Source organism: Rousettus aegyptiacus, unplaced genomic scaffold (genome assembly GCF_014176215.1).
Source record: "Rousettus aegyptiacus isolate mRouAeg1 unplaced genomic scaffold, mRouAeg1.p scaffold_m13_p_6, whole genome shotgun sequence".
NCBI lineage: Eukaryota > Metazoa > Chordata > Mammalia > Chiroptera > Pteropodidae > Rousettus > Rousettus aegyptiacus.
The window spans coordinates 40,232,628-40,251,572 of NW_023416309.1; the positions used below are offsets into that span (position 1 = coordinate 40,232,628).

Below are 18,945 nucleotides of genomic sequence, written 5' to 3' on the forward strand. Positions count from 1 at the left end.
TTATTTTTTATTTACTATATCTTAAAATTTTTTTAGACGGGCACATTTTTGTTTTTTATAAAAATAATTGTTTAGTAAGTAAAATTGAATCAGTTTGGGAAGCTTTATAAAAAAAGAAATGATCAGTAATTGATATTGTGCAGTTTACAACTTTAACTTTTTGGAGACAAACACCTGATCTACAAATGTAAATAAATAGAACACTATTGAATAAGATAAATTTGGAGGTGGAAAAATTCTGCTCCCTATACAGAAACAACTGTCAGAAAACAATGACACGACAAAAAGTTTTGGCAACTTTATTTAAGCTAACAAACGAATTTTCACTCTGCAAAGTTATAAATTAATTTTAATAGGCTGATCCAGATGGTCCATTTGGAAAATGGATAGGCTGATCTGTTGAAAATTAAACTAAATTTATCTCTCTCATACTTCAAACTGAAGCAAGAGAGAGAATCGTGCCTATTAAGTCCAGCACATACAGATGGACCAGCAGGTCACACATGGGACTAATCTGATTCATTTTAAAAATAAATGCATACATTATTGAATCATTTTCTACTTGCAAGATCTGTCATGTGCAGTATTTGAAAGAAATTTTTTTTCATTGGTTTTTAGTAGGTTCGCTTTATCCCCTCCAGTTTAATATAACCATTTTTGTTTTCCTCTTAGTGCCCCAAAATGATTTTTCTGATACTTGTCAGTATTGAGATCCAAGCTCTGGAGATTAATTAGGTCAAGAGGCTTTCCCCCCTCCTTTCTTTGTAAAGGTTTTTTATCTCCATTCTCTTTGTGAAGAGCATGAACTCAATGTTCTTGGAAAGAGAAATGGCCTTTAGAAACAGGGAAGTAGGAGATCCTCCTGGGGCCCTAGTAGCCTTTTAGCTTCTGGGTGTTTTAACAGCCCCATGAATGCAGATTTGTAAATTTATTGCAGTGCCATCTGGTTTTTTGCTTGAACCAGATTACTGTTGGCTTGTGTCTGTCTATTGTGGTGGTCACTCCCTAGGAGCTTGCCCTCTCAATCTTAGGGAAGAGTGATGAATAGCAGGGGTCAATAGAAGCGGGTCACAGGGCAGCTGTCCAGGACTGCCCTGAACTTGATTACCCCACCGCTGATTTTTCTAATGTAGGACATAATACATAAGCTGTTTAAACTCCCTCTTTTCTCTATTGCATATGACAATAATGAAGTGCCAGTTGCTCGCCACCCCCCTCCCCATTTTAGTAAAGTTATGTAGATAAAAACTTGTCAAAGGCTGCCTTTTACCTAGTGTTGATGTAAGTAGGATTTTTATCATGTAACCAATCCCTTAATTTGAGATTCTTTTGCAGATATTCCTACTGGGATTTCAGGAACTCTCTCACCATTAATTTTAAAATGCTCAGTTACATTCTAACAAGTTTAGTAATATTTTAAACTAATTTTATAGTTTACATATTCTAAAGTACGGTTTTATCATTGTTGATGGGATATCAACAGTGACCACTATGTTAACGCGGAGAGTTAATTATTGGAGGAGCTGAAAGAAGTGTGTTATCACTACAATTCTTACGGACATTAAAAGGATAATGAAATTTTATAAACAACTTTAATCAAAAATTTGGCAACTTAGATAAAATGGACAAATTCCTTGAAGAATACAATTTACAGAAATCAACATAAGGTAAAACAAAATTTGAATAGCCCTGTGTCTATGAAAGAAAGTGAATTAACTATCAAAAGGCCCATATGGTTTCACTAGTGAATTCTATCAAACTTTTAAGGAATAAATAACACCAATCTTATACAAATTCTTTCAGAGAAGAAAAGAACATTTCCTGGCTTGTATTATGAGGCCATGATAACCATAATTCCAAAACCTGACAAAGACATTAGCAGAAAAAGAAAATGTTGAAGGAGAAAGTCAGGGACACTACTCCCGGTATCACCCAGTCATTTTGTATACCTGCTTTTTCGTTACATTTCCAACATCAGAAGGCAGGAGTGTTGCGGGGTAGGAGGGAGCAATGTATCTTTTTAATTTTCTAAGTTTCAGAATAATACCACCTTTTGGCATTAAGGTGAAGTGTGAACTTTTATATAAAGGATGTACGAAGTGGCTACAATTTTCTTTCTACTTTTATTCCTAAAATATGATGCCAAGGAAACCATAGCAACTTTTTATAGCTTTTATTCATATCTGCAAACAAGGGCAAAGGCCTGGGAGGATACATGAAAGTACTCATTACTTTTTGAAAATGTAGCCTTACAACATGCAACTCCTTCTTTGCTTCACATTGGTGCTAATAGGATCTGTCAGCCCAGCCTTTCTCTGTAATTGAGTAAATTGTGACCTCTGTCTAATCCTTCCCCCATCCCCCATTCTCTTTGTGTATGTGTCCACTTACCATCCTGAGAACGTGGGCAGTGATAAATAAAGCATTGAGTAGAGCCCCCTCAATGCTTTGAAAGCAGCATGATGCCAGCCCTCTAGTTATATTTCTTTAAGTGTTTACGTTTTTCTGTATTCTTTCTCTTGTGTAGCTGGAACCCTGGGGATGCAAAGCCATGAGAGAGGCCAAGAAGCTAACAAAGTAGCTGTCTCCCTTGTTAGCTTGTTCCTTTATTCTTTAAAAACAAGATAAAAACCATCTGGCTCAGGGCATTACATTTTCCTCTCCCATGCACCTCTTAGATGGAGACTTCACCTGCAGTGAGGGTTTACATTGATTAGGGAGAGAGCAGTAATTCAAGCTTCCATCCTCTTCAAGGATACTTTGCAGTCTTTAAAGGTGCTGACCCACTGAGTTAAACTGTCAAGGGAGGATAAAAAAGTATCTTCATCCCAGGAGGTAACAGCTGCCAGGTTTTCAACACCTTGCACACTGCTGGAAAAATGTCACAATTGTCAGCTAAAAGAAAAATGACTCTGTTGTCATCTTCTGTTAATGACTGGGCCTTATAAAAGGAACCACATAAGCCTTTAAAAGGAATAAGTAGCTTTTTTCCTTGTCTACTACGCCTACCCCCCAATTCCTATGTTGTTCTAAACATTACCTTGGAAAAGAACTTAAAGTGAAAACAGCTCAGTATAAGCATGGATGTGATTGGCATAGTTCCTTTATACAATTGGATGAGTAGGAGGAAAAAGCACTTTACTGATACAGAAAATGACATTATAGTGTGTATTAACAAAACAACAACGACAACAACAAAAAGTCATTCATAAGCCACTGAACTGAGAGAAAACATACTGTATTTCTGCTCTTTGGAGGACAGTTTGTTTTCTAGCAGCATCCAGATGGGTAAATACCATGACATTTCTTTCTTTAAGAAGTCACTGTCTTTTCTTTCTTTAAAAACAAACGAACTCACTGATTTACTTTAATAGCTCTGCAGTGTTTGTATATGATGGCATACCCTTCTTTCTGATTTGATTGATGAGGAGGAAAGGTTTAATGAAGTCCCTGATATCAGGCATGCAGGGTTTTTTTTCTATTTGTTTTAGGTTAGTCATTTTAATTGTATTGAGTAATTAGAAGGTACACACAGCCAAGGGAGCTTTGTTCTGATAATTGCTCAAGAAAACCCATTCTCTCTTTCTGCCGTTGCTTTGTGTTAAGACATTTCTCCCCCTAGTGGCAATAGTAAGCACTTTGACTTGGCAGTAGGCAAGGTGTAATTGCAACATGACAAACTATGCTTAAGGGACTATCTTGTAAATACTTTAGTTTGGGGTTTGGCATTATTTCATTATATATATATATGTGTGTGTGTGTGCGCGCGCGTGCGCTTTTTCCCCTATGAAACTTCCTGCTTCTTTTTTTTTTTTTTTTCCCCTGAAGTGCTTTGGGCTTTGGATGGAAAAAATTGCCTGAGATGTTTATTAAAAAAAATATATATATATATATAAATATATATATCATAGTGCATCATGGGTAATGTTTTGCAGCTTGACTTAATTTTAGTCATCTGTTTTAATTACCTATTTATAAAAATGCTTTTGCATTTGTAGACATTATTTAATACTTTGGAAGAAGCACCTCATTTGAAATAAATAAATAAATTGTATTTATTTTAAACAATTCATGTAAAAGACCTTAAAGGTAATTAATGTAGGTCTCTTAAGTAAGACAAAAGTGATCTTTCCAAGTCTGATGAAGTGATTTGTTTATTTAACTTCCCACTTCAGCTGAATCCTTCAGAGTCTAATAACTTTTTTTAAAAAAAAACATGGTTTGGCAATTTGTGTCTAGCTGCAAAAACCCTTGTTCAAAAAGAAGCAATTTAATAACCAGCTTTCTTAAAATTACTTTGAGGAAGGAAGACTGGATAGGGGGTTGATGTTTTATTTTATTTTTATTTCAGTGTAATCATTCTTTGATAAATTGTGTAATCACTGACTTAGTGGAAAAAATATTATTGAACTCCTGGGTTGCAATGACCATAAAAAGTATATTTTCATATAGAGATTTGAGATATTGTGAATAAATTATAAAGGAAACCGCTTATATGCTAGTCGAAGTCCATATGGGTCCAATTCATTTTGTGTTCAGTGCTAAATCTGGATGTACCATTAAAAAAAAAGAAGAAGAAAGGAGGGTGGGGGATGGGGTTGTCTATTGTGCCCAGTTGTATGAGTCCTTAAAAAAATATGCCCTAAGAGCAGTATGGAACGAGATCAGAAACAGCTTGGCATCTATTGAATTCGGTAGATTCGGTAGATCTATGTGACATGTTTAAAGCCCAGTTCCAGCTTTCCTAGATGTTGCTTTGTAGTTTGCTTTTTCTTTCCCATATTCTAGCTGGAAACTCGATTTGATGTTACCGTTTATCTGAAGGTCCCTGTCTACCCTCTCCTAGTGCCGCCCCCCCCGCCCACTAGCCATTTTCATTATACTATATCTTGTTTTGCTATAGGGCTGATGAACAGATTTCTTAAGCAGCTTTTTGCAAGGTTAAAAGAATGCAGCCTTGGTAACAAGTTTGTGTCATTTTAAATATATACCTTCTAGTAAATAAGGAGAAGTCTGGCAATCAATCCCTTTTAGTGTGTTATATGTTTCACCTGACAACTAAACCTTCTATTGATTAGCCATTACTTTGTTAGATAATCCTATGTCATTGAATCCATTGTAAAAAATTAAACTCTTTAAAATGTTTTACCCTAGCAGCAGTGTGAAAATTGAAAACTTGTTCAGAATTACAGCCTGCTTTCACAAAGAAGGTAGTTTTCAGCAAAGCATCTTACTGGTTTATGCTTATGTGCTTTATATGCAATATAAAAACATATTAAAATACTCCAACGCAAAACTCTCTGCCTCTGGTTCAACAGTGAAGCTACCGTTTCAAATGTTGCATGGTGACAGAACCTATCTTGCCTGTGGCTATTATACTCACTAGTTTAATTTTAGCCTGAAAGGAGTCTTATAATGGTAAAATATTGAATTTTTTAGACTTTTTATCCCAGAATAAGGGTTGTGACAAGTTTTAGTTTACTAGTTTATGAGACTTCCTTGGGAGAGAAACAAGATCATATGCCCATTTTACAGGTGGAATGTCTAGAAAATGAAATCCTATGTATAGCCTTATTCTAGAAATTTCCACAAGTCTAGAATAGGTTTCCTGAATCTATCTAATGTTCCCCTGAGTGTGTTATTCTCATTTCTGAGGAGAAAAGGAATTTTGGAGGAAAACAGATTAGTTTTTTACCTGCCATGACTATTTTTGTTTTCCACAGAAAAATAGCATAATATATTTATTAATTATCTGGACAAACTCTAGTACTTACCCCCTAAAATATTAACTGCATACTTTTATATATTTATTGAAATAAAATTTTCACGCGTGAATTATATAGATATTAATTGCATAAGTCAGTGAATTTTGATAACTCGGTCCTCCATGTAACCCACCACCCCAATCAAGCTAAGGAGCACTTTCATTACCCAAGAAGCTTCCTTGGTCTCTTTCCCAGCCAGTTTCCCCACCTGCAATGAATCAAACATGATCAGCTTACTGCCATAGAATTTCAGGAATTTCATGTAATAGAATTGTACATTTTTTGGTCTGACTTTCAGTATGTTTATGAGACTCATCTATGTTTCTGTGTATATCAGTAGTTTATTCTCTTATTTTGTATATTCCATTGAATAAATAGTATATTTTCCATTTTTCTTTTGATGGACACATGAGCTATTTTCATTTCTACAAATGAAGTTACTGTGAATGTGCTTGTAAAAGCTTTTTTGGTGAGCATGTGTTGAATACTTTTTATGTGCTTCTTGGCTATTTAATTTTCTTTTGTGATATATGTTTGTTTTTTTGGCATTTGAATAAATTTCATTGTCTTACTGAGTTATATAGAACTCTGTTGAGTTCTGGATACCAGTCCTTTGTCAGATTATGTGTCTGAATATTTTCTCATAGTCTGTCTTGCTTATTTATTCATGGTGTGTTTTGATAAGTTGCTAATTTAAATTTTTTTTTTTAATTTTCAATTACAGTTGACATTCAATCTTATATTAGTTTCAAGTGTACAGCATAATGATTAAACATTTACATAACTAACAAAAGAAGTTTCTGATTTTTAATGAAGTCCAGTCTATCAGTCTTTAGCTTATGATTGTGAAGATATTTTTCTAGAAGCTTTATAAGTTTTGGCTTTTATCTTTAAATCTGTAGTCGATCTCAAATTTATTCTTATGTGTGCTGTGAAGTAAATTTGGGATTCATTATTTTCCTCGTGCTTTTTTTTAGGGGGGCAACTAAGTTCATTTTGCTTGTAATAGCAAAGATGGAAACATCCTCTAGTTTTTTTGTTCAGTTGGTTTGGCACTACTGTTGAAAAGACTTTCTCCATTGAATTACATGGGTACCTTTGTCAAACATCACTTGGCTGTGCCTTCTAGAGAAAAGACTACCGTTGAATGCAAAGTAAAGGGTGACAGCATCTAAGGCCAGTACTGACCAGACCAACTGATGAGCTCAAGGTCCTCTGTTTTTAGAGGTATCTATCCTTACACCAAATATAGTCAGCCCCCCATATCTACAGTTCCACATCTATGAATTCAACCAACTGCAGATCAAGAATATTTGGGGAAAAAAGTTGTGTCGTTGCTGACATGTACTATATAATTAAGCCTACAATGATTGGGTCTATACTGAATGTTATTTTTTTCCCTCTTGTCATTATTCCCTAAACAATGCAGTGTAATTGCCATTTGCATAGCACTTACATTGCATCGAGTATTATAAGTAATCTAGAGATGACTTAAAGTATATTGGAGGATATACATAGGTTATATGCAAACATTATGCCATTTTATATAAGGGACTTGAACATCCACGGCTTTTGGTTTCCTTGGATCAGGTCTGTCCTGAAACCAATTTCCCTCAAATACTGAGGGATGACTCTACTACACTGTCTTGATTATTGTAGCTTTAATATTTCTTGAAATCAGGTTGCATGAGGCCTCCATATTTTTATTTTTAATATTTTGGCTATTCTAGATACTTCGTATTTCTATTTAAATTTTAAACTTAACAATTTCTCGTAAAATGTCTGGGAGTTTTTTATTTGGAATTTAACTATAAATAAAGCTATATATCTGTTTGAATAGAATTAACCTCAGTAATATTGAGTCTTTCAGTCTATGAACATGGTATATACATTTGTTTTTTAATTTTTTTTTAGTTTTCAGTGTACATTTCTTGTACATAGTTTGTTAGATTTATTCCTAGGTTTTAGAAGTTTTTCAATGCTGTTGTAATTTTTTTCTCTGATTATTGCTGGAATATATAAATATAATTGATTTTTGACTGTTGACCTTGTTTTCTGTCATTTGTGAATAAAGACAATTTCTTGTTTTCTAACTTATTTGTCTTTTGTTTCTTTTTTCTTGCTTTATTTGAATGGCTATGGCCTCTTTTATAATGTTGAATAGATGTGATAAGAGGACATCTTTGCCCTTGTTCCCAGTCTTAAAGAGATGATACTAACTCTTACATCATTAAGTATGATGTTAGTTGAAATTTAAAAAAATTTTTTTAATGATATTGAGTTACCTTTTGAGTAAAAGTTCCCTTTTATTCTTATCTTGGTGTGGGTTTTTATTATGAATGGGTGTTTAATTTTGTCGAATGCTTTCCCCCCTTTTATTCTGTTTGTGTGGTGAATTACATCAGCTGACTTTATAAGAATATGTTCAAAAGAGATATTGGTCTGTAATTTTTTTTCTGAAGTCTTGTCAGGTTTTGGTGTCAGGGTTATGCTGATTTCAGAATGAGTTGGGAAATTTTCTCCTCCATTTCCAAAAGTGTTTGGGTATGATCCTGGTGTCATTTCTTCCTTAAAAATTAATAGAATTTGCCAGTGAAACCATCTGGGCCAGAAGTTTGTGTGTGTGTGTGTGTGTGTGTGTGTGTGTGAGAGAGAGAGAGAGAGAGAGAGAGAGAGAGAGAGAGAGGGAGGAGAGAGAGAGAGAGAAAAAGGCTAAAAAATTTTTTTAATTAAGGTGGAATGATTTTTCATAACAATTTCAATATCTTTAATATATATAGAGTTATTCAGATTTTCTATTTCTTATTGTGTCAGTTTAGATAATTTGTGTCTTTCAAGAAATGTGTAACAGATTGTGTGTTCTGTTAATATCTTATTTTAATACTAGATTATTGCATATTGTGCTAATGAGAGCCCCTTTAGGCTGACATCTGTACCCCTCTGACATATCTCCATCATTCCTTGAGTATTTACAGTTTCACCTTGTATTTCCCCTGTCTAATCCTGGAATCAGTCATTTTTCCAGGAAGCTATGGTTTCTTTTAGTGCAGAATGGCATTTAGAAGCCAAGATTTAAACATTAATTTTTATTTTACATTTATATTTATATTTATATTTTTTGAAAACCATGACTTTCCATTAATACCTCCAATTCCAATCTAATACTGCAGAGTTTGTTCTAGATTTCTCCCTTTTCATATTTGGAATTCTCTTTTCTACCAGTAGGAAACCTGGTTTCACATTTTTTCCGTTCCTTTCCTTGTTTATTATGGTGTTTATTATGGTGAAAAGTTTGTCACAATTTACCTTTTTGTTCTCATGTATATAGCATCCCTTTTTTTCTTTGACTGCTTTCAAGGTTTTGTCTTTGTGGTTTTCAGCAATTTTGACTCTGTTGAACCTAAGATCAGCAAGACAATGGTTTTCACCAAATGATAGAAATATTTGGTCACTTTTTATAACTTTTTTGTGCTCCATTCTTGCCTTTCTTCTGGGTGTCCAAGTAAACACGTGTTAGATAACTAAAAAATGTCCCACAGATGACTGAGATTCTATTTATTGCTTTTTCTTTTTCTCTCTCTGTTCTTCAGTTGAGATAATTTCAATTTTTAATTCAGATCATGTACTTTTCAATTCTAGAATTTGGTTCATTTTAGGTTTTCATTTTTCTAGTGAAAATTTTCCGTCTCAGAATTTCAGTTGTGACCATATTTTCCATTTAAGTTGTTGAACATATTTATTATAGCTTCTGTAGAGCCTTTTTATGTTGATTTCCTACAACTAGATTATTTCAGGGTCATTTTTCTTTTTTAATGCCTGTAGCACCCAGTATTCCTAGGTGGTCTCCCATCCAAGTACTAACCAGGCCCGACCCTGCTTAGCTTCTGAGATCAGACAGGGTCAGGCATGTTCAGGGTGGCATGGCCATAGACTCAGGGTCATTTTCTATTTGTTTCTTTTTCTCTCGACTATGAGTCTTATTTATTTGTTGCTTCTCATGTCTAGAAGTTTTCGATTATATAGTGGACATTGTAAATGATACGTAGCAGAGACTGTGGATTTTTTTTTTTAATTTCCCATTTCTGGCTGATAACTGTGACTTCATAGAGTCTGGATTTGCTTTCGTTATAATGGGTTGTGTGTTTTGGTTTTGCCCTTAGTCCTAAAGCACATCTCTTAGCCTAGCCCTAAGACTTATTCTTTAGTCTCAATGCAGGGTCTTTCCAGGTTTTTAGCTTATTAAGCCCCTCACACTTAGTATGAATCAAATTCTAAACCCTGTCTTCCTTCAGAGGCAGCAGCTAGAATCTCTGCTCAGATCTTTCTGTCTTCTAGCTATTACTTTCCATTAGAATTCTTGGAGTCTCCCATTTATGTATGTAGTTTAGGGGTTAGCCATGGATTTGAGGGGAATTTATATGCATGTTTTGATACTTTTTCCCTTTTCTATGGCTCTTTCTATTGTCTATGTTTTGCTACTTCTTCCCTCTTCTATGGCTCTTTCTATTGTCTATGATTTCTCTTCCAGCCACTATGGCATCCCTGAACTCCATCCTATGACATCTCAAGCCAATAGACTGTGGCTTTCTAATTGAATTTTAGTCATCCTGTACAAAGTGGACTGATGAGTACCCTTAGGGAAAAAAGTGCATAAACACGGATCTCAGCCAGAGTGGCTGTCCTCTTTTAAGGTCAGTCTACTCTTCCCCCCAGTTTCTGCTTACTTTAGGTCAGTCTCTTGCCTTTAAGTAGTTATTTTAAAATACTTTTTCTATGGCTTGTAATTGTTATCTCAGGAGGGTTAATCCAATACAAATATCTCTGCCATTATTAGAACCAGAACTCTTTGGCTTAAAGTTTTATTTTATTCATAGTATACCAATTACTTCATAAATGTTTTTTAAAAACAGTGAGTTTCATTTTAAAAGATTATGTTGTCTGTACATGAATAGTAAATGTTTATGGTATTAGTAATTGCAAAAGAAGCCCAGTATATAAATGTACCAATAGTCTCTATTTCCTAATGTCGAATAACCCAATTTATTCTTTTAAAATATGTTTTGAAATCATTTCAACCTAAATGATATAAGAATAAAACAGTTAAGTGGATATATGTTTGTCCCGCCCGCGGGACCGGTTATTTGGTGGGAGAACCGAGGAGAACCCAACCTAAAGAAAAGAGGGGTAACACGGACGAGAGAAAAGAGTGGAGGCAAGACAGTATTCTGATCAAGCCTCAAATTTTATTTTGCAAAGCAGCTATATTTATACAGCAAAAACAAAGGGGGGCAAGCAAAAGGGACTTGTCACAATATAATTGGTCTTCAGCTGGTGCTATGGGGACAAGGGGCAGTGGAAGGAAAGAAGAGGAAAGGGGGGTACTGGTCATGTACTGATCGGTCAAGCACAGGTGGTGTAAAACAAAGGAAGTTCTCAGAGTTCTCTGTACAAACATGTTGGTGTCACGGGCTGCTGAGCTGCTATTTGTCTTCTGTTCTTGTGAAGCCCAAGCCCAGCATGTTTTATCCTTAACCCTTAAGGGCCCGTTTAGGTTGTGGCGCCCCTAACATATGTTAAAAGTTTAACTTGTTTAAATGGAAAACCAATTTTATAATTTTTTTTGTTTTCTTAAATTTCATTTTGTCTACTTCCAAAGAATGAAAATTGAGCAAAATGAATTATTTAAAGTTTCCTTGCATCTGTTACTGATATAACTAAATGAATAAATAAATGGGAGGAGAAATCATAGCTCTTCCTTACAGAAAAATTCAAGTTAATGAATGTATAAGAAAAAGAATAACTTTTAAAATTATTACTAGAATACCACAGTAAAAATTGTCATAAGCAAGATCTAGCAATGGATGCTAAAATTAACAGGCAGAGTTGAAGCAGAAACAGAATATTTGCATAGTCTCAAAGTATTTTCCCCAATATTTAGTTATTCCTAAAGGAAAAAAGTACTAAGCTTACAGTTAAGATCTTGGCAGACATGGCTTTAGGCCATGTGATTAAGGTTAACGTCACCAGAAATAATCATCAGCATACCTCCTGACTTGATGCATCGAGGAGGATCCATCACCTCTGTGGTATCCTTCCTAATGTATAACCTCAATCTGATCATGAGAAAACAAGACAGCCCCAAATTCAGGGACATTCTGTAGATTAATCAATCAGTACTCTTCAGAAGTATCAGTCATGAAAGATAAGAAAAAAAAAAAACTGAGGACTTTTAACAGATTAGAAGATACCAAAAAGATATGACAGCAGAATGCAATGTGGGTTCTTGGATTAAATCCTGAAAGAAAGAAGGACATTAGTGGGAAAAGTGGTGAAACTCAAGTTCCTTACTTTATATTGTACATTTTCCCCTTAGTTTTGATAAATGTCCTGTAGTTATGTAAGACATTCACATAAGGGGAAGCTGGGAGAAAGGTATACAGGAACTGATACCATTTTTTGCAACTTCTGTAAATCTAGAATTTTAAAAAATAGATTCTTTTCTATTGTTTTATGAAATTACCTGTGTCTTCAGATTATTCTCTTTCATTTCAATACACATATTTATACCAGTACTTCTCAAAGAGTAGTGTTCTTAGACTATCAACATTAACTAGGGACTTGTTAGAAAAGCAAATTCTCAGAAGCTCTGTGGATGGGGCCTGACAATCTGTGTTTTGACAAGCTTTCCAGTTTATTCCGACACATACTAGTTTGAGAGCCATGATTTGTACCATCAATAAAAACTTAAGACTAAAAGGAAACATTTTTATTAACATATTGCCAGTTATTAATAATAATGTTTGTTACCATAAAATATAACCAGTGTTTTTTTTTTTTAATTGTGGTAAAATATATAACATTTACCATCTTAGTAAGCTTTTAGTGTACAGTTCAGTGGTATTAAATACAGTCACATTGTTGTGTGACCATCACTATCATTCATTCCCATAACTCTTTTCATCTTGTAAATCTGAAACTCTGTACCTGTTAAACAATAACTTTGCACTCCCTCCCTTCTCCTAGTCCCTGGCAGCCGCCATTCTATTCCCATCTCTGTGATTTTGCCTACTCTAAATACCTCATTTAAATGAAATCATACAGTATTTTTTGTGACTGGCCTATTTTACTTAGCATAACGTCCTTAAGGTTTACCTATTTTGCAGTATGTGTCAGAATCTCCTTCCTTTTTAAGGCCAAATACTGTTCTGTTGTATGTATATACCACATTTTGCTTATCCCTTCATCCATCAATGGACACTTGGATTGCTTCTACATTTTAGCTGTTGTGGATAATGCTGCTGTGAACACAGTGTACAAATATATCTTAAAGACTTTGTTTTCAATTATACCCAGAAGTGCAATTATTAGATCGTATGCTAATTCTGTTTTTAATTTTTTAAGGAACCACCACCATACTGTTTTCCACAGCAGCTATACCATTTTACGTTTCAACTAACAGTGCATAAGTGTTCTAATTTCTCCATGTCCTCCCCAACACTTGTTTTCTGTTTTGTTTTTGTTGTTGGTGGTGATGTACTAGTAATCATCCTCATGGATATCAAGTGGTATCTTATTGCAGTTTTGATTTGCATTGCCCTAATGATTAGTGATGTTGACCATCTTTTCATGTGCTTGTTGGCCATTTGTATATCTTCTTTGGAGAAATATCTATTCAAGTACTTTGGCCATTTTTTAATAAGTAATACCCATACCTTCCATACATACAGTGAACCACTGCTGCTTACATACTTGTTCATGGGAACAACAGTAGCTTTTGTGGGCTCTCACTTTCTTTGCTTTTCCCCTGTTTACCTTGTCCTTCAGCTCCCATAAATCGGGAATTTACACATAGGATCTATTTGTGTATTGATTTTGAGAAATAGGGCAGAATTTGAAAACTTGCGTATGATAGTATTTCAGTATTTAAACCTGTGTCCAAAAAATTTTCTTTACAGACTTACAACAGCTGTGCCAGACTCTGCTTAAACCAAGAAACAGTATGTCTAGCAAGCACTGCTATGAAGACTGAAAATTGTGTGGCCAAAGTAAGTAATAGATACTTACTCATCAATATATGTTAAACCACATCATAACAATGCCTTATCCATAGACATCTTTTTACTCAGTATTGCTGTTAAAGACTATTACAGGATTTCATATTTAAAAAATACAGCACACATCATTTTATCCAATTTAGATTTCAAGTTGGAGTCTCCATCTCTTCAGTTGCAGCAGAATTTTTTGATTATGTATTCTGGTCACATTTTAGTTTAAATCACATTTGTTGCTTGACACTAATTATGGATTATCACAAATAAGTAATTTTTATTTAAGAAAATATACAATATTTTTTTAAGTTTGTTCATAGCTTTTAAATGTAATTAAGTATGAGTAGACCATTGCAAGGATTGTGAAATATACTATAGGAAATACAGTTATGTGACTATTGTTATTTATTGAGGGGCTAATGATAGAAATATTCCTTTCGGTGATCTTGAGATGAGTGAACAAGTATATTTAAATTATACATATGAACTACTTCTTTCTTATGTGTAAATGTGTACCCTATCTGTAGTCTAGATACAAAAATAATCTTATATATCAGAAATCTTACAATCTAATAATTGTATCAACTATTACTCAGATTTTCTAAGTATCTCTGATTACTCAGGAACTTTGACCTAAATATATATCATCCATTTTGATTATTTCAGGAATACGTAAAATTCAAGTATAGGCTCTAGTTCTAGACTTTTACTTTGTATATCTGCAAAATTACTGCCTTTATAATTATCCCAGGATTTATCACTGTTAAAACATTCCCAACTTTAACTTTAGTTTAATCTACTATATTATATACTCAGGCTCTTAGTTACTTACTGTTATTATTAGAGCCAGGCCTGGTATTACGTAGTCTCTATCTTTTGCTATAAAAATCAAAGGACAACAATATTTCTTATTATTTTTATTTTGTTTCTTAAAACATGCAGTGTTCTCTATATCTACTTTATCAACTGAAAATTATCATAGAAAATATAATCATTGAAACGATCCCTATATGTTAGAATTTATTTAAAAATATAGTTAAAAAGATAGAGTTGATCATTTAATTGTTTCTTAGATTAGAATGTCAATAATTTGTTGAACAATATGAATATTATAAGTTACATATATTTTTTTCAGTCATTTAGTTACAACTAGCAAGTGCTGATTAACCCTATTTTATATCAAGCATTTGTACATTGAGATGGGGGACCTTATTTGGGCCTTAAAAAATAATTTGTCTCCTTTTCGGCCACACTGTGCTCAGCTTCATCACAAGTGGGTGACTTCTGGCTAAACAAGGTAAAATTTTAACATGAGCACCGATCCAAGGACAGGGTGACAATTTTAATGAGTTTCATTGAGAGCTGGCCAAGTGAGCATCTGTTCCTTTTGTTTTCTCCATACTTTGTAAGCCAGGATCTCCAAGCTACATAGTTATGTTAGTGTGGGTCTGTATGATGTGGTGTTTTTTTCCTCTCCCACCCTCTACTTCAGTGGTGCAGTATTAGAAATCTTCTGGCTTCTGGCATAATAGCATAATTTCTTCTATGCTCTTGAGTGAGGAAATACGTTTCCTCATTGCTGCTCCCAGATGGTGACCCTCTCATCCCATTCTAGCTTATTTTAACATTATTCTGACACCTATATCCTTTCATTGTCTCCTTAAATACCCTAATTTAATAATGATTTTCAATTAGAACCCACCTAACTTTCTGGTTCCTTTTTTTGGCCCACATCCTGTCTTCTGGTTCATTACCTCAGAGTTAAGCCAAATAAACAGTTGAACAATGGCAAATAAAAACATGTAGCTGAAAATTTTTTTTTTACAACAGCTACAAGTGAGGTACCAATACCATAGGAATAGGGAAAGAGTTTTCCCTTTTTTATTTACATGTGTGATATGTATCTCATGATTCTGTGCTGTTTCTGTTGGCCTCATGTATTGCTTGACCTTGAAAAGTAATGATTTCCTATCATTTCTGTAGGTTTGAAAGCTTGTCCCTATTTCCTGTTCTCTACCTTTAGCCCTTAACTGAATAATTTTATCTGCTGTACTTGATATGGCTGCAGTGGATTTTAACTTGGTACAGTGTCTGTTGATTAAGATTTTCTCCAAAGTGGCCTTGAATGTCCAATCATCTCCATGTGAGAGCAACTGTAATATAGCGGTATCAACCATTTTTGTCTCTAGTTCAGAGCAGTTAATTCTGATAGGAGTGACTTTGGTTTGGATGGAGATAGTAATTAAAGTCTAAAACTTTATTATTGAATACTGTTTATATGAGTTTTAGAGAAGACATTAATACCAGTTATTCCCTTAAAAACAGCAATGTCGTTATATTCTGTTTCCTGTATAATACACTGTATGTGACTCTTCATTGCCAGAGATACCTTACAATAATTGTCTGTGAAAAGGGACCCATTAGTCCTCTTTAGAATACAAGAAAACAAAGTTGTAAAACATACTACCAGGCACCCTAGGTAAATAATAATCTTCTCAATCTCTAACTTGAAGAATGTGGCCTAAGAGAAAATATTTAGAAATAAAAATGGAGGAGAGGTCATTTTACCAGTATAACTTAATCCAAGTAATATTTGGAGGCACTAAAATGTCTTTCATTTTCTTCCAAAGCCTTTCTTCTTACTAAGTATAGCCCTGTAGTTCATGAGATTTGTGTGTGGGACATGATGAGCTTTGTATTTATGGTAGCTTTAAATGGACAATTGTTATTGACTGCCAACTTAGTCTTTAAAATCAATAATTACATTGCACCTAATTGTCAACCTTCATGATGTGTTTTAAAGAAAATTAACTGGAAAATGAAGAGCATTAATCCTTTATGTTATCTTTTAACTGACTTTATTTAAATATTACTGAAATTTTTGGTTTCAGGCTTTTCCCTAATTTACCTTTACCCTTACACACAAACATACACACTCCCGCAGAGAGAGAGACAGACAGAGACAGAGAAAGTTGAGTTGTTTGAACACATCTACCTCAATTTCTGCTCAGGTAGAAAGGAGTTCTGCCTCTATGTTTTGAAAATAAACCCCTTCAATAGTCCTTTGTAGATGTTCTATATTGTAGTTGTTGTTGTTTGTTATTGTTTTTTACTTGAGACTAATAATCCGTTTGCGACTGAGACAGAAAAATGTGATGTTCCTTTCCACTCACTCCAGATTTTGATAGAAGACTTGTTTTATTTATTTCCAAAATTATATCCGCAGGAAACAAGCTGTTTAAATTCAGATTATGCTGAAGCAAAATGGTCTTGGTATGAGAAGCAACGTGCTGTTTTACGAGCACAGAGTCCCTTTTCTCATAACTGATTGATAGTAAATATTTTCCTGAAGAATTATTGCCAACCATGAACAGTGCAACTGTTTCACTTTTTTTCCTTCCTACTTGCTGTACCAGCCATTGTCGGTAATTAAGATCTACAATTCACAATGCAGACGTTTGCACTTCCTCTGGGTCTGTGCTATTTATAAGGCATTTCAGCTGTTCAGAGTTTCTTTTGAGTTTTAAACTACATGTTAACCGGCTTCTTTAATACAGTGTTCCACAAGTAGCACAGGATCCTCTATTGGGTCTAAATATTAGCTTTGTGAAGAATCTATTTAGATTTAACCATGTAACTGAGGCTGATGTGGTTGGAAAAACTCTGGAGTGTAATGTGTTACACATTAAGCTTATCACCGAGGCAGTAATAAAGTTCAGAAGTAATATTTTTTTCTTTCATCTTCAAATGTTCATATGAGTGTTAGGGTTACAGTGAGGTTGTGAGAAATACTAGCAGAGTGACTTCTCCAAGCTCACTTTGAAGTAATAATAGAATCAAGGACTGTTGTTATAGAAAAGAGTGTGTGCGTTTGTCAGATTAAGGATACAAGAATACATAACCTTCTAGATGTGCATGATATTTAGACATAGTGCACCAAAATGGATCAGCAGATTGACTGCACATTTGTTGTGTAATCAGCTTTAGGAACTCTAAAAAGTAGCATATGCCATTGGAGGGGAAAGTGTAAACAGGAATCCTGGTCTGTATTAAAATTGGTAAAATTCAAAGTCATTTTCAACCATTTCAAGAAAGTTAATTAAAAAAAAAAAGTCTAGACCCTAGGAGAATCTTCATGAATTATGCCTGAGAGTCAGAGTAACAGCTTGCACAGTCTCCTTGCTACCTTGCACTCATTGTTAAACATATAAGAGAAAGAAACAAGAAACTGAAAGCTGTTGACAAAATATATTTAAAACTTTACCCTGAGTGAGGATCAGACTGGCTTTTTTAAGCCTGAAGTCAGCTGCATTGATTCTTCACGTTGGCCGCCAGCATCTTTGGCAGAGCAGATCTGGAGAAAGGCAGGACACGGGTTTCAGTGCTCATATCCTGATGGCCCCTTGAATATAGACAGAGCTTATAACAAAACCTTTCCAAGGCAATTTTATTTGCCAAAACCCAAAACTTTCTACAGTTCTTTTGAACTGCAACCCCAGTGTTTCTGTAAACTTTTTTTCCCTCAATGAACTCTTTATGAACCTTTTTTTTTTTTTTTTTTTTTTTTAAGATAGCAGCAGCAGTTCAACTGTTGGGAACCACTGATATATCTGACTGAGACACTTCAAGATGCTAGAACCTATTCGCATTTCTCTCTAGCCAGGGAGCTAATAAGATTGAGTTTGTCTTTGTGGATTGATCTAGATTAGCATGAGATGAGCCCAGTCAGTATCTTCCTCAGTGAAAAAGGAAAGGTTGGGGAAGAGAGAGGTGAAGGAAGGAAGTTCTTCATCAAGAACTGACTGCAGTATTGCCTGCTGATGCATGTCAGATCACCCGTACCAAGAGATCACATGGCTTCTCCAAAAGTCAAACGATCAATTCGCCTCGTTTTGGCTCTGTACTTAATGCACAAACAGTGCGATCTGCGGGGCTGTAATTGCATTGTTAGGGCCAAGGAACAAGCCTGTGCCTTTTCAGCAGACAGCTGGCAGGGAGAGAGGCATGTTGTTAGGAAAGAGAGAGGCAAGGCAAATAAAATTACTGCTAACGCTCAGAGATCGGCAGGAGTCCTACTTGCCTAATCTTACCGGTGGGAGCAAGCGGCTGTTGTAATCCAATTATAGCAGCAT

At 34.7% G+C, this 18,945-nt stretch overlaps 1 protein-coding gene and 1 pseudogene across 9 annotated transcripts in view; one reads left to right on the forward strand and one right to left on the reverse strand.

Moving 5' to 3' along the window:
- BTRC (beta-transducin repeat containing E3 ubiquitin protein ligase) overlaps positions 1-18,945 on the forward strand; it is a 151,263-nt gene that overhangs the window by 79,623 nt on the left and 52,695 nt on the right. For all 9 annotated transcript variants that reach the window (XM_016120040.2, XM_016120041.2, XM_036223924.1 and 6 more), the window contains one exon: positions 13,721-13,810. In XM_016120040.2, coding sequence (XP_015975526.1) covers positions 13,721-13,810 — 90 coding nt within the window. The remainder of the gene's footprint in view (positions 1-13,720; positions 13,811-18,945) is intronic.
- LOC118604446 lies at positions 9,579-9,697 on the reverse strand (annotated as a pseudogene).